Raw genomic sequence first — 14,080 nt, 5'->3', positions numbered from 1 at the left:
AGTGCCGGAGTGGATTTGGCCACAGCGACAGATGTAGTTTTACAGACTGACGAGGTTCAAGTTCTTCCTTCCAACACCGATGGCCCATTAGGATTTGGATTAAGTGCCCTTTTGATTGGCCGCTCGTCAACATCAAAACAAGGTATTTTTGTTTTGCCTGGCCTTATTGATGCCGACTATACGGGGAATATTGGGATAATGGTACGTGCCCTTTGTCCCCCTGTGACTATAACTGCTGGTACACGTCTTGCTCAGTTAATACCTTTCAAGGGATGTGTGCCCCGATCGACCCCGATTGACCGCGGGTCTCGAGGCTTTGGATCCACTGGCCCTCCCCAAACTGCCTTTGCTATGGACATCACTTTGCGCAAGCCCACCCAAACTGCTCGGCTTCAGGGATCCGATGGGCGGCAGATCACTCAGGGAGCTTTTATTGGGGATGCAATGCAGAGTGGGGTAACTGAGGCATCTGTGACGACAGAGGTAGAAGATCCTGTGTTTACCTTGGAATCAGAGCCCACTGAAGCGGTTGCAGCTGAGGCCCCCATGCAGAATGATGTAGGAGATGCGCCATCTAACCTAGTATCAGAATGCCCAGGGGCAGTTGTAAATGGGGCCCCTCTACAGAGCGCCATGTGTCCTCAAGAACTGCCTGTGTGTGGAAAGGGAGACGAAGAGGAGCAAGAGAATTTAGCTGTGCAGCTGGCAGATACTGGCTCACCCATTTTTAGTATTGAAAGCTCTGGGGCTCAAAAAACATTTGTGCCTGTTACAGCTGCAGCAATTGAAGAACAAATCATTGCAGAAACTGTAACATCTATGGAAACCTCAGCTGAAACTTTAAAGCCTTTAGAAGCAGTGCCTGGAAAACTATTTCCTGAACTAGTCCAAGATATTACCACTGCTCATTCAGGATTTGAGGCTGCAAACAGTAGGACTGAAGAAACTGCAACAGTGTCAGTATTAGAGATGACTGCTGCAATGGTGGATGGAATGACTGAGAAAGCAACAAGATGTACACACCCTGAGCCCCTGGAGAACAACTGCTTGTTAGCTGTGCCAGGATCCCGTTTGTTTGATCCTCCCTGATTGATTTAATTGATTGAAATAATTTTTGCTTTGCCTGAATGTATAGGATGATATCCTGATAATTTCCCCCGTAGAACTTGAACCACGATGGTGGTGGAACAGAAGAAAAAACACTCACATCATTGATATTGCCAATGTCTAGAAATTCCTGACTAAAAGGGCATTGAGAACTGACCCTGGTAAAGAAGCAAAGAATTGCACACTGGCAGGAAAAAATTTGGACTCCTGCTAAAAAATGTGGTATTGATTGGATTTTGGGGTTTATTTTACAGGCTGCGCCCTGTGTTGTGGAATTTTTTTTTAGCATGTATTGCCCTCCCTAATTGGATTGTAAATGGTATTACCCCCCCCCCATTACTACCCCTGTTTTTTAGAGCCTAATTGTTTTTTGTTTTTAAAGTTTGAGAAAACTCAGCCAAAAGGTTTGTTGAGTATTCTCAAAGGGGGGGGGGAGTTTATGGTGTTATTTAGGCATAAATTTAGGTAATTTGGGAGAATGGCTTTGAATTTATGTGACCCAAAATACCTTTATGTAAAGTGCTTTGGATCGGGCCCAGGCAGGCACGCGATAGATAGAGAACTTGAAGAGGAAAAAAGGATCGGGCCCAGGCGGCGGGCAACAGACAAGAAGCTTGGAAAACTGGTTGATAACCTTGAGGGTGTAGTTGATAGAGAAGGTAATTAACTACAAGCGAGTAATGTTAGGCAGAGTAAAAGTTAACTCTGTGATTGCTAGAGGGAACAGCAGTTGAATTTTGCAAAGTTGCTAAAGAGTAAAGTTTTGGTGTTTTTGAAATGTTTGTAAATAAATTTAGGTAAAGTTATTAGTTTGTAATTGTTTGGTTATAAATAATTTTGTTGTATTAGCTGAAGAATGTATATAGTGCTATGTAATTGAAATTGTATTAGGCTTAAGGGTATATAAGTGGTGATTTTTTTTGGGGGGGGGGGTTTAAAGGTAGAAGTTAATAGTAAGAACCCTTAAGCTGTGAATAGCTTTGAATTTAGAAGTAAGCCAAGATGCAATTGTATTACTGTAAATGATTTAATTGATGAAGTGATTCCCCTGTTTTGTCTGAAATTAATAAGGGTATTTGTGTATTTTAAGTAATGATTGATTGCCCAGTAGGGGTATATTTGTTTTTGTATTTTAGATAATTGAGGAATATGGATGTTAGCTGCTTAGTACTTGATATACCATGCATTTGTTTACAGAGTTAAATTTATGTTATGTGTTGTATGTTTGTTTGTTTGTTTCTTTGTTTGTTTCTGGCCAGAATTGTTTTTTGCGTTTTATGTGGTTTATGTTGTGTTTTTCTAGGACCCCCCCCCCTCAGTGTCAGTTTGATCACCTGACATCTGAGGGATGATTTGGTAATAGAAGTTTGCCACAAGTTGGTGTGCTATAGAGAAGGGGGGAATCCTGTAGAATTTACACCATTTATTTGTTGTGCTTTGTTTTTGTTTGGTGTTGTTGGGGTTATGTTAAGAATTGCATGGTTATATAGGTTGGCTTTATAAAGTTTTAATTTTGGTTTGTGATAGATTGTAGTGTTATGATGTTATGAGATGGGAATGTTTTGCTTATGCCTTTTTTCTTTTTTTTATTTTTTTATTTTGAGAAAAGGCGGGAGATGTGGGAATTTGGCAGATAAGTATGTGAGAGCTGAAGTGTTTAGACTTCAAGGTCGAGGCTAGTTTTTATCTGCTGGTAGGCAGTAAATAGGATGATAAGTCAAACAGGTGTTAGGATGATAATTACCCTATGGGGTTACAGCTGCGGCTGTGTAAATTTTGTTAACCAATTAGCAACTGCCTGCTTCAAGAGTATAAAGATGTATGCTGGAGAGAAATAAATGACTTTGCTGCCAATCAAACTGACTGAAGAGCTTTGTTCATATACGCCTGCGATGCAACAGGGGCGAGGGGCCAGGGAAACCTCAGAGACGCCTGTGGCTTTGCTTCAGCAAGTCTCCTTCTCCGGGTCTCTCTTTGAGGACTGAGAGAGTATTCGGGTTCACGGACATGAGCGCCAGGAGGAACCTCTTTCAAGTTTTCTCCTTCCCTTTCAGTGATTTTACTGGAAAACAGCCGTCCCTGTTTAGAAGGTAAGAGCCTCCTGGAGGTTTGAAACCTGTTCAGTCTGATCCATCTGGTGACAGGTCACTTCCCTTCTCTATACCTCAGGCTCCTCCCCATCTGCCCAATGGGAACAGGGAGAGTTCTCAAACTCTGGTCAGTTGTGAGCCTGGCTCTGACCGGGGTCACACGTCCTCTGATGCAGGCTCATGTGCAGAACATGGGAGCTCTGGCTTGTCCTAAATGCTGTAGAGCGTGAGTTCCTGGGAAAGGGCAGGGGGGTGGGAGCAAGAGGAGAAAGGCAGAGACATTGGAGACGAGGAATTGGGGGGGAGAAGAGAGAAAATAAATGATTGAAGCAGAACAGGTGTCCCAACTCCATCAGGCTCATCACAGGTGTTCACAGAGCTGGGTAGCTGCAGGTTTTCCTGTGTCAAGTCTGAACTTTGATTCTAACAATGTGCGTTGAAATATCAAGGGGATCTCCACATACCTGATCTCTTCCCCCCTCCCCTTTTTTGTATTAATTTTTATTTTTACGTGTTTGGCTTAACTGTGATCTTCCCTTTCCCCACCTGTATTGCAACTTGGGGGTTATGTTTATTGTGCCTCCCTTTTGTTCATGTTGTTATAATTGTAACAGCAAAGGAATCTGCAGGAGCAAAAACTGACTCAAAACTTCATTTCCCCATCATGCCGGAACATCCTACAAACAGCTCACGCAGCTGGAATCATAACACGCAAGGCCAGGGGATGGGAGATGCAGGTTTCCAAGTGTTCTGTCTTTCTCAGATGACACATTCTAGCCCCTTGTGTGCCTCCATCCTGTATGACCTGCTGGACTTCGACACATTTATTATTTCATTCTCTAGATAATGTGATTGTAACACAACGTGACTGAAATTAAACCACTTCCAGATGAGGAAACAACAAAGGAGAAAAGCCATTATTGCATTGGCTGGGAATCAAACCCAGATGAATTGCTTAGAAAGCACCTACACACACCACTATACCACCAATGCAGCTGGCAGGAGTAGTTTTCCTGCAGGCTCTGTGTGCTGGCAGAGGGAGTAACACATGACCACAGAGTTAGTGAGCAGGGTGGATGGGCTGGAAGCTGCCTGACAGCTGGGGGCAGAGTTACCATCCCAGAGTGACTGAAAGGGGGCAAAGGTGAAAACAGATCTCACTGGGAGCTGGCCCCACACCAGCCCCGCCCCTAGGAGAGGGGAACTGAAGCTCAACTTCAATCACAGAAAACTCTTCCCTGAGAAGGAAGGGGACAGCTTGTTTTAAAGACCAGGTTTGTGTTTGTTCCTGCTACATACGGAGGGGCTGGGTAGTGCTGATTCCAGCCCCCAGACTCTGGGAGGATAAGGAACAAATTCAGGCTGCCAGTGACCTGCAGGAGGGAGATGATCTGTTGACAGTGACGGACGCCTCATCCTAAAGGCCTTTGTCTGCCCCCTTCCAGTGACTGTTTGGCACAGGAATGCAGCCCCCACTCCTGGGTCTCTCCTGGGGAAATAATGTTTCTGTGCAAAACACCAAAGCTTTTAACAGAAAGGAAGAAAAGGAAATGGCCACATGATGGGACTAGGACATAAGGAATGAAACACACATGGGCGGCGAGTTATATACCCACGTGGTGCCCGGGCACCAGCAATATTCAGAGCCCTGGGGCCCAGCTCCACCAAAGTTTGGGGACGGGTCTCCCCTCTGGCCCCACCTGCCACCCCCCGTGCTTCCCCCGAGTGTCCCCCGGGCCCCCTTGCTGGCCCCATGCATGTCCCTGGGCCCCGGAGCAGAGCGTCCCTGCCTCTTCCATGCAGCTCCATGCTGCCTCCCTGCAGCAACTGCTGCCACAGGGTCCTAGTGCCCCCCCTTCCCAACTCACTGCCAGGGCAGACTGACTCTGAGCCTGCCCTTCCACCTCAGACCCTTCCCTTTTCCAGCGGGACCCTCCACCATCACAGCCCCCCCCTGCAGTCACCACTCCTGCCCCATGCTGGGCAAGGAGACAGCCCCATCCCCCACCCCCAGTGAGGCTACAGTCAGGGGCAACAGCAGGGGAGGAGGTGCATGCAGCACCCCCCGGCACCCATAATGGGGGAGGCGAGGGAGATTCCTGGACCTGAGAAGGGCCCTAGGAGCACCTGCAGTGACAGTGGTGGGAGTGAGGGTGCTGCTGGGGGGGGGAGTGAGGGGTTCCTCCCCCAGAGCTTGCTGCTGCCAGCAGGGAAAGGGCTGGGGGGAGTCCTCCTTTCTGGCCCTTGTCCCGGAGCAGCCTGCCTGCACCCCAAACTCATCCCCAGCCCTGCCTCACCCCAGAGCCCACACCCCCAGTCACAGCTTTCACCCCCCCACCACATCCTCAACCCTCTGCCTGAGCCCTGAGCCCCTCCCACACCCCAAACCTCCCCTCCCCAGTCCCAGCCAGAGCCTTCATTACCCCCCCACACCCCAACCCTCTGCCCCAGCCCTGAGCTCCTCCCACACCCCAAACCTCCCATCCCCAGTCCCAGCCAGAGTCCTCATCCCCCCGCACACCCCAACCCTCTGCCCCAGCCCTGAGCTCCTCCCACACCCCAAACCTCCCATCCCCAGTTCCAGCCAGAGTCCTCATCCCCCCGCACACCCCAACCATCTGCCCCAGCCCTGAGCCCCCTCCAACACCACAAACCCCTCATCTCCAGCCCCAGATAGAGCCCTCCCACACCCCTGCACCCCAACCTCTGCCTGAGCCCTGAGCTCATCCCAAACCTCCCATCCCCAGTTCCAGCCAGAGCCTTCATTCCCCCCCACACCCCAACCCTCTGCCCCAGCCCTGAGCTCCTCCCACACCCCAAACCTCCCATCCCCAGTCCCAGCCAGAGTCCTCATCCCCCCCGCACACCCCAACCCTCTGCCCCAGCCCTGAGCCCCCTCCAACACCACAAACCCCTCATCTCCAGCCCCAGATAGAGCCCACACACACCCCAGAACCCCAACCCACAGCCCAAGTCCAGAGCCCGCCCCCCCCCCCAACACCTTATCCCCATCCCAGACACAGCCCTCATCCCCTGCACCCTAACCTCTGCCCCAGCCCTGAGCCTCTCCAACACCCCAAACCCCAGCCTCAGACAGATCCCTCACCCCCCACACCCCTACCCTCTGCTCTAGCACTGAGCCTCTCCCACACCCCAAACCCATCATTCCCAGCCCCAGCCAGAGCCCTCATCCCTCTGCACCCTAACCATCTGCCCCAACCCTGAGCCCCCTCCTGCATCATGAACCCCTCATCTCCAGCCCCCCCACACAGCCATCACCCCACACCCCAACCCTCTGCTATAGCCCTGAGCCCCTCCCACACCCCAAACCTCTCATCCCTAGCCACACCCCAAACTCCCTCCCAGAACCTTGGGCAGGTGGGGGGCGGAGTTTGGGCAGGTTCTGGGCACCACCAAAATTTCTACAAACCTACCGCCCATGGAAACACAAGATGCTTCTCCCATGTGCATTGACTTTTAACCTTGTTTGTGGTGGTGGTGTATCCATGTTGGTCCCAGGGGTCCTCTGGGGCGCCGGGCATTAGCCACTTTCGGGAGAGTGGGCTAGATGAACTGGTCTGACTCAGTGTGGCTGTTCTTATGTTCTAACTGCTGGTTATGGAAGAGACGAACTTCCAGGCTACACAGAACTGAAGAAGGGTGCTGGGTTAGCTCCACAGCTTGTCTCTTTCACCAACAGAGGTTGGTCCTCTGCAAGCTCTTACCCTCACCCGCCTTGTCTCTCTTGGACTCTGAAAAGTGTTTTCTCTCCACTCCCCTTGGAGAGACGTTAAGTTTCCCTTTGGGCAACTATCAGGCTGAAGCAATTGTATTGACTGTGACACTAGAATTGAAGATTTAATATTATAAATAAATGAGTCTAAACCTGAGGTTCTGGTTTTCACATTGGTTTTTCTAACTCCGTTCCCAGTTCTCTTCTAGAAAGGCCTCCAGGACGCCTGCCCAGCCCAGCAAAAGTGGCCAGGAGAAAGCCCACACTGCTGCTCTTTCAGGTAGTTGAAGGCTGCTATCAAACCGCCCTCACTCCGTCAGTCCCCAGTCTGTGGCAGTGCCTGGGATTCTTCCGTCCTAAGTGCAGGACTCTGCACTTCTCCTTGTTGAACCTCCTCAGATTTCTTTGGGCCCAATCCTCCAATTTGTCTAGGTCACTCTGGACCCAAACCCTGTCCTCCAGCGCTTGGATTCTTTACATGCTTTCACAGAGCAAAGAGCACATGTTCCATGATTTCACAGGGCAGAGTTTTGTGCTATTGGGAGCTTTCCCTGTGTGGATTTGACAGGTGGATCAACATAGAGACACATTGTGACCCTCTCAGGGTGCTGAGGGCTGTGAGTCTCCTTGTTGGCACCTGCCACAAGGAAGAGGGAGTTTGGCATTTGGCAGCTGGATGTTAGTGACCAAACTCACCAGCCTGCTGGAACTCAAGGACCCTCCTCTGAGCTACAGCAGCCACCTTAACCCTTGAGTTCCTTCAATGTGTCCCCCTCTGGGGTCCAGCCCGGATCACCAGATACTCGGTGAAATCCCAGATCCTCTCTTGCCCAAGTATCCCAGGTTACTAGTTTTACTGTGGACCATTGCTACTGTATCTCACACAGCACCTGAGTACAGTTATCGAACAAGTAAAACATTTATTTAACAACGGAGAGAGATTTAAACAGATAAACATGAGTGATGGAAACCAACTGTTACCAACTAAACAAAGGCAGAAAATGATAGAATAGAAAGGCCAGCACAAAAAACAGAGAGAGGAACAATAAGATACTAAAAGGATAATGGTTGGAACTCTCCATTTCTCTCAGTCTTTGGATTGATGGGTAGTAGAGCTGTAGCAACAGTTGAGGAACCAGGGTAAATTAAATCTAAGGTTTGAGCTGCTAGTGAAGCATTTCCCACACTCACGGCATTCATAGGGCCTCTCTCCTCTGTGGATTGTTTGATGCCTAATAAGGTGCGAACTGCGATTGAAGGTTTTCCCGCACTCAGTGCATTCATAGGGCCTGTCCCCTGTGTGGATTCTCTGATGTCTAGAAAGGTCTGAGCTGCTAGTGAAGCTTTTCTCACAGTCACTGCATTCAAAGGGCCTTTCCCCTGTGTGGATTCTCTGATGTTGAGAAAGGTTTGAGCTGCTAGTGAAGCTTTTCCCACACTCACGGCATTCAAAGGGCCTCTCCCCTGTGTGGATTCTCTGATGTTTAGAAAGGTCTGAGCTGCTAGTGAAGCTTTTCCCGCACTCACTGCATTCATAGGGCCTGTCCCCTGTGTGGATTCTCTGATGTACAGAAAGGGCTGAGCTGTGAGAGAAGGTTTTTCCACACTCACTGCATGTATTTTTTCTCTTTCGCCTGAGGATATCCTGCTGTGTTGTGGTTTCCATGAGGACCTCCTGAGTTCCCCAACAGGAAATAAATTTATCCACTTTCTTCCCTGGCTGGTTTCCTTGATCTGTTTTTGGTCTGTGCTGAATCTCCCAGGATTTTCCCTGCTCATGACTCCTGGACACATTCCTTTTCGATCTTTGCGATAATGCTCTGTTTTTACCCACTGGCTCAACATTTCCAGGCTGAGAATTCTGCTCCTCTTTCTCACATGCCATTGCATCACCTGCTGTGACAGAGACAGAAACCTCAAACAGGGATGGAAAGGGGAAGACCAAACAAAAACAAGTGCTGAAGACAGGTCAAATAAAAATCAGGAGCTGAACTCCCCCAAACTCTTCCCCCAAATAGGAGAGAGGAGGGGGATGAATTCAGCCTTCACATCCCATCCAAATACGCAGGGGGAAGGGAGGAAGCTACTGCCTGGTGTCTGCTAGGATTTATAGGAAGCCATGAACTATATTTACCCTGAGGATATGACCCCTGCAAGGGACAATAATGAACTGAGAGACCTCCCCAAGGGCTTTGTTGGGCATTCCAGATGTTTCCTTCAGGCACTTACAGATTCTGAGGTGGTTTAATGTTTCCTCACCTATGCAGGGAGATCTCAGGATCTCTCTTTCCTCTGACCGCTGGAGGTCTGGGACCCATGGCTCTTCCCCTTGTTCCAGCTGGGAGATCACATCACGTTGGAAAACTAGAAACCCTGCTCAGATGAAAGAAAACAAAGGAGTTCAGTTGATTTCAAAAGACTTGGTCATAAAAAAACAAACATTCTATTAATTTAACTTCAGTGCTTAGTGTGACCTGGTGGGCCAGGGGCAGTTCTCACTGAAAATGCCAAGATCAGGGCAGGCTGAAAAAGGGAGAGCAGATGCTCCCAAAAATGGTGGTTAACACTGAAGTTAAACTCACCGACCAGTCACAAACACGGGTTATCGAGAAGCTGAAAAAAGAAATCACGCAGCCCCCTTTATTCCATCCCAGTTCTCTGGCTCCTAATCAGCAGCGAGGTCCAGTACAGTGAGAGGTTATTTAAAAACTCTGCTCACATAAACAAAGTGTTCCTCTGACCCCAAAGGGTCAGCCACATCACCAGGTCAGTATAGGTTTGGATATTACCCAAAATTCCATCCTTCCAGCCAGTCCTTTAGCATCTAAACTAAAGGTTTAAATGAAAGAAAGACAGAAAGAAGTTAAATGGGAACGCAGTCAGATATATTCCAAAATGGATATATCAGGTTCTTAGCAGTATTGGTGAGTTGCTGGCTTGAAAGTACGTCTGGAACACATCCACAGTTTGGATGGGTCATTCAGTCCTTTGTTCCAGGGTTCAGTTTGTAGAGAAGTTGCTCCAGAGGTAGGAAGGGGGATTGAAGACAAAATGGAGATGATGCAGCTGCCCTTTATATTCCTTTTGCCATGTGGCCTGTACTTCCTGTGTTCCAAACACAAGATTCACAGCACGTGGCATGGAAAAGCCTTGGAGTTCTCATTACACAGGCATACCCCGGCATGTCTTGCTGACTCAATAGGTGTATCCCCTTGGTCCTTTCCATGGGCTCATTGTACAGCTGATGATCGTCAATGGGCCATCAAACAGGCTAGGCAGTGTTGATCCCAATATGTCTGGGGGTGTCACCCAGAAACACTGCACAAGTCTGGAAATACAGATATACCCTACATATCTATAACTCACAATACAAAGGTGATACAAACATAGAAATAATATTATCATACTTGGCAAATCATAACATTTTTACTGACACCTTACATGGCATATCTAGCACGATTCATTATTATTTTATTATTAATACCAAAGTGTCTCACAATTCCATACAGTGTCACACTTGGTAAACCAGTGAATTCCCAGGACCAGTTCCCCAGGGCCTTGAAGATGCCGAACACTATCCTTATAAGGGATTGAAATACCCACATATCTGCTGGGAACACACACACAGACACTGTGTCTGTCTATACCCCTGTGTTCACTCTTCTAGAAAATTATGATCAATTTTGTACACAGTATGGCTTGTGAGGTATCATTTGAAAACGCATAATCTACTGAATATTATCCTCCTGTTAAAATGTGTAGTAACACTGTATGTAAAGTTATGAGATTTTACAGTATGAGATTACTGAAAATGTTACAATTCTGGGGAACACCCACAGACCAGTTCCTCAGAGACAGCAAGGCAAACAGCTGGTCAAACAGCCATTCTCCTGTAGGGGGAAGGTGTGAAGAAGACATTTACATTCCATCACAGGGACCTCTTGAAGCTGTTGTGGAAAACAACCACACGTTTGATTTTGAATCAGCTCAGCCTGAGGCTCTTTTCTTGGTTAAAAGTGCGCAGGGGGCGACAGCTATTGGAATACTGTCCCCTGAGCTAAAAATCACACAAGCCTTTTAAAGCTTAAAACCCCAAACAACGACACATATGTTGCACGTTAATTACCTTATTTGGAATATATTGCAAAATATGATGCAAGCAATGTTGGAAATAATTAAGAAAGGGATAGATACGACAGAATATATCATATATCATAATTGTAAAAACAGCAAATAAATCCATGATAGACCCACATCTTGAATACTGCATGAAGATGTTGTCGCCCCATCTCAAAAAAAGATATATTGGAATTGGAAAAGGTTCAGAAAAGGGCAACAAAAATGATTAGGGGTATGGAACAGTTATGCCAGACCTAACCCCCAGTTTCACTTGAGTAAACAGGAGCTATTTGACACTGTGCGATACGGCTCCTGTGCTCTGTTCCCAAAGTGTTCTGCAGCAGGGGAGGGTCTCTGGTAGCGTGTGTATGTCACTGGCATATTGGGGTGATGCTGAAACAGGACAGAGTAGAGGTGGCATTGTGGGGCTGGCATGAACCTTTTCTCTTCATTTCCCCTTCCAAGATCCGAGGGGACAGGACTCCTTACCCAGCGAGGTCACAGTCTCATAGTTCTCCTGCATGACATCCCAGTAGAGGGCTCTCTGAGCGGGGTCCAGCAGAGCCCACTCTCCCCTGGTGAAATACACAGCCACCTCCTCGAAGGTCACCGGCCCCTGAAAGAGCAAGAGTCCAACACTCAGGACCTCTTTCCCCACTCACAGCCCCACTATTTGTGGCAGAGAGGAGCCAATCAAATGGAAGCTCTGGGTGGATCCCACTCAACAGAGTCCAACCCCCACCCCGCTCAGAGTATCCAGCAAATACCAGGGTGAGGGGACGAAGAGAGAGCCCCTTGTCTCTCCCAGCAGATCCATCACACCCCTACTGGTCACCGACCGATACAGGAGATGGAGCCCCTAGCAGGGTCCAGGGAGAGCTCCCTGGTAGGAAGCCCAATAGCCTCCTCATTGTGAAAAGCGGGATATGAAGGGAGAGGCAGCTCCAATAAGCCTGACTCATGGGTGCCCCCTTCATATCTCACAGCAGCCGCTGGTTAGTGAGGTCAGGCTCCAGCACTGGGAGTCTGGGAGTCTGGTCAGTTTGACTAGCTCCATGTAGGTGGGCTATTTTCTTTCTTCACAAATTAGGACATTTCCACCTCCGAACTTCCTGGGTCTGTACCTAGAATCTAGGCCACTTATTAAATAACTCCCAGCAGGTTTGCCACACCCTGGCCTCCTCCTTTCTCCACCCTGTGCATCTCCTGCCCCGCTCCAACCTCCAAACCAGACTGTGCAAACCTTCCCATCTCCGGTGTATTTGCTCTACCTCTCCTCCAGCAGGAACCCACCAGCAACCCCCTGATAATCTCTACCTGAGTTGGCTCCACTGCAGCCATTTCTCTTCCCTGTCCCACGCCAGGCTGGGATGCGCTGGAGCAAAACATGGACATCATTCTGCAGCCTGTCTGGGGGAGAAGGGCAGTTGTGGGTGTTTCAGAACCGGTTTTAGTTAATTTCACATCAGAATTCCCCCAGGCCCTTTCCCTGCAGACAGACACCCTAGATTCTGCCATGCTGGGAAATGCTCAATCTGTTTATTACAATGTAGACCTGGCCCCTGCTGCCAGGCTAAGCCCAGACACATTTTTAACCTCCCTTTTCCCTCCCCTCACCCCACCGGCCAGAGAACCCCCACCAGATCTTCATTGCCAGGTTGGGAGTCCCAAAGTGTTTTCCCCCTCCCCCCAAGAGACCCCAACAGCCAGAGACCCCCCCAAAGGGACCCCCACTGGGAACTCAGTCCCTCACTGCCTGCCTAGGATCCCCCCCCCACCCTCCAGCAGGATCTGCCCTGCCCTTTGCCTGGCACCCCCTCCTCCCCCCTGCGGGATCCCCTGATGCTTTACAGGGGCACCCCCTGGCCTAGCGTCGGGGATTCTCCCACACACACTCTGTGCACTGGGCACGGCAGCAATCCCAGGAGTCTGCGGGGGAAGCCCAGACAGAGCCCCTGGCTCAGCACCAGGCTCCCTTGTTAGCCAAAAGGGCTCGTTTCCCCCTGGAGCTTACCTAATTACACCAAGGAGGCACGGAGACAGGAAGACGAGTACCACACCCTTTATTGATCGGTCAGCTGAGCGGGTGTTCCTCTCGGCTAATGCCAGAGAAAGAGACACACCTTTCATGGCCAAGCGGCCTACCTTTATAGCCGGTAACAAACAACTTAGCCTACGTTTGTCTACGTCATTTGGTTGACCTATAGACCCTGTACATGTATCTATTAGGGGATAATTGGATATGCAGGATACATATATCATTTTGTGGGGGCTACAAGATACATCTGTTGAGGATACATTTGTCATTCTGAAGGGGACACAAGATACATCCGTTGACCCTTTGTACTAGATACTTTGGATGCATACATGTGAACGCAGCTGCATACACTTGGGGAGCCAACATATACTTGGGGAGCCAAATAAAACTGATAAGCAAAATAGCTGAAATAGGTAAATACACGGCCTTCAGTCTAATGAGTTCTGTAAGCTTTCCAACACGGTTTGGGCAAGCATAGCATAACTTTGGTTCACTCAGGCCTAATGCAAAAAGGCTTCATTAGCACTATGATTTTCCAGCACCCTCTAACACCCTGTCCCAGCTCCCCAAGAGACGCCCACCCCGGCTGTTCTGCAGCCCCCAGCGATACCCACCTCCAGGACCCACAGCCTCAGGGCTGGGCACATCACAACCACCCCCTGAAACCCCAAATCTCCAGAACCCACCAACCTCACTAGGGTACCCCCTGCCCAGCCACCCAGAGGCCTCCCCCCACCACAATCCCCCTTCAGCTGCTATCTCCCCCCCGCAGCCCCAGCCCCACCCAGCAACACTGTTACCTCACAGTGCCTGAGAAGTGGATAGAAAGTGACCACCGCCCCCTGCTGGCCAGTCACACAGGCAGAGGGAGCCCTGGGGGATGCCTCTTGAACTGGAGTATGGAAGGCCTGGAGGGACAAAATAGATAAGAAATGTCCATGGCCTGTCTCTACCAAATAATGGCCACCATGGATCCACCCCAGAGGTGGCTGC

The 14,080-nt window shown here is 49.3% G+C and overlaps 1 protein-coding gene across 1 annotated transcript in view; it reads right to left on the bottom strand.

Annotated features, from left to right (window-relative positions):
- LOC120381625 (zinc finger protein 3-like) overlaps positions 1 to 8,299 on the bottom strand; it is a gene marked incomplete at both ends in the record, with an annotated part of 33,560 nt that extends 25,261 nt beyond the window's left edge. Inside the window, one exon of the mRNA XM_039499783.1 lies at positions 8,127 to 8,299. Within this exon, the coding sequence (XP_039355717.1) occupies positions 8,127 to 8,299 (173 nt within the window). The remainder of the gene's footprint in view (positions 1 to 8,126) is intronic.
- Between the last annotated feature and the right edge of the window lie 5,781 nt (positions 8,300 to 14,080).

This window comes from Mauremys reevesii, linkage group 14, assembly GCF_016161935.1.
Source record: "Mauremys reevesii isolate NIE-2019 linkage group 14, ASM1616193v1, whole genome shotgun sequence".
Taxonomy (NCBI): Eukaryota; Metazoa; Chordata; order Testudines; family Geoemydidae; genus Mauremys; species Mauremys reevesii.
This window is presented reverse-complemented; position numbering and strand designations above follow the sequence as displayed.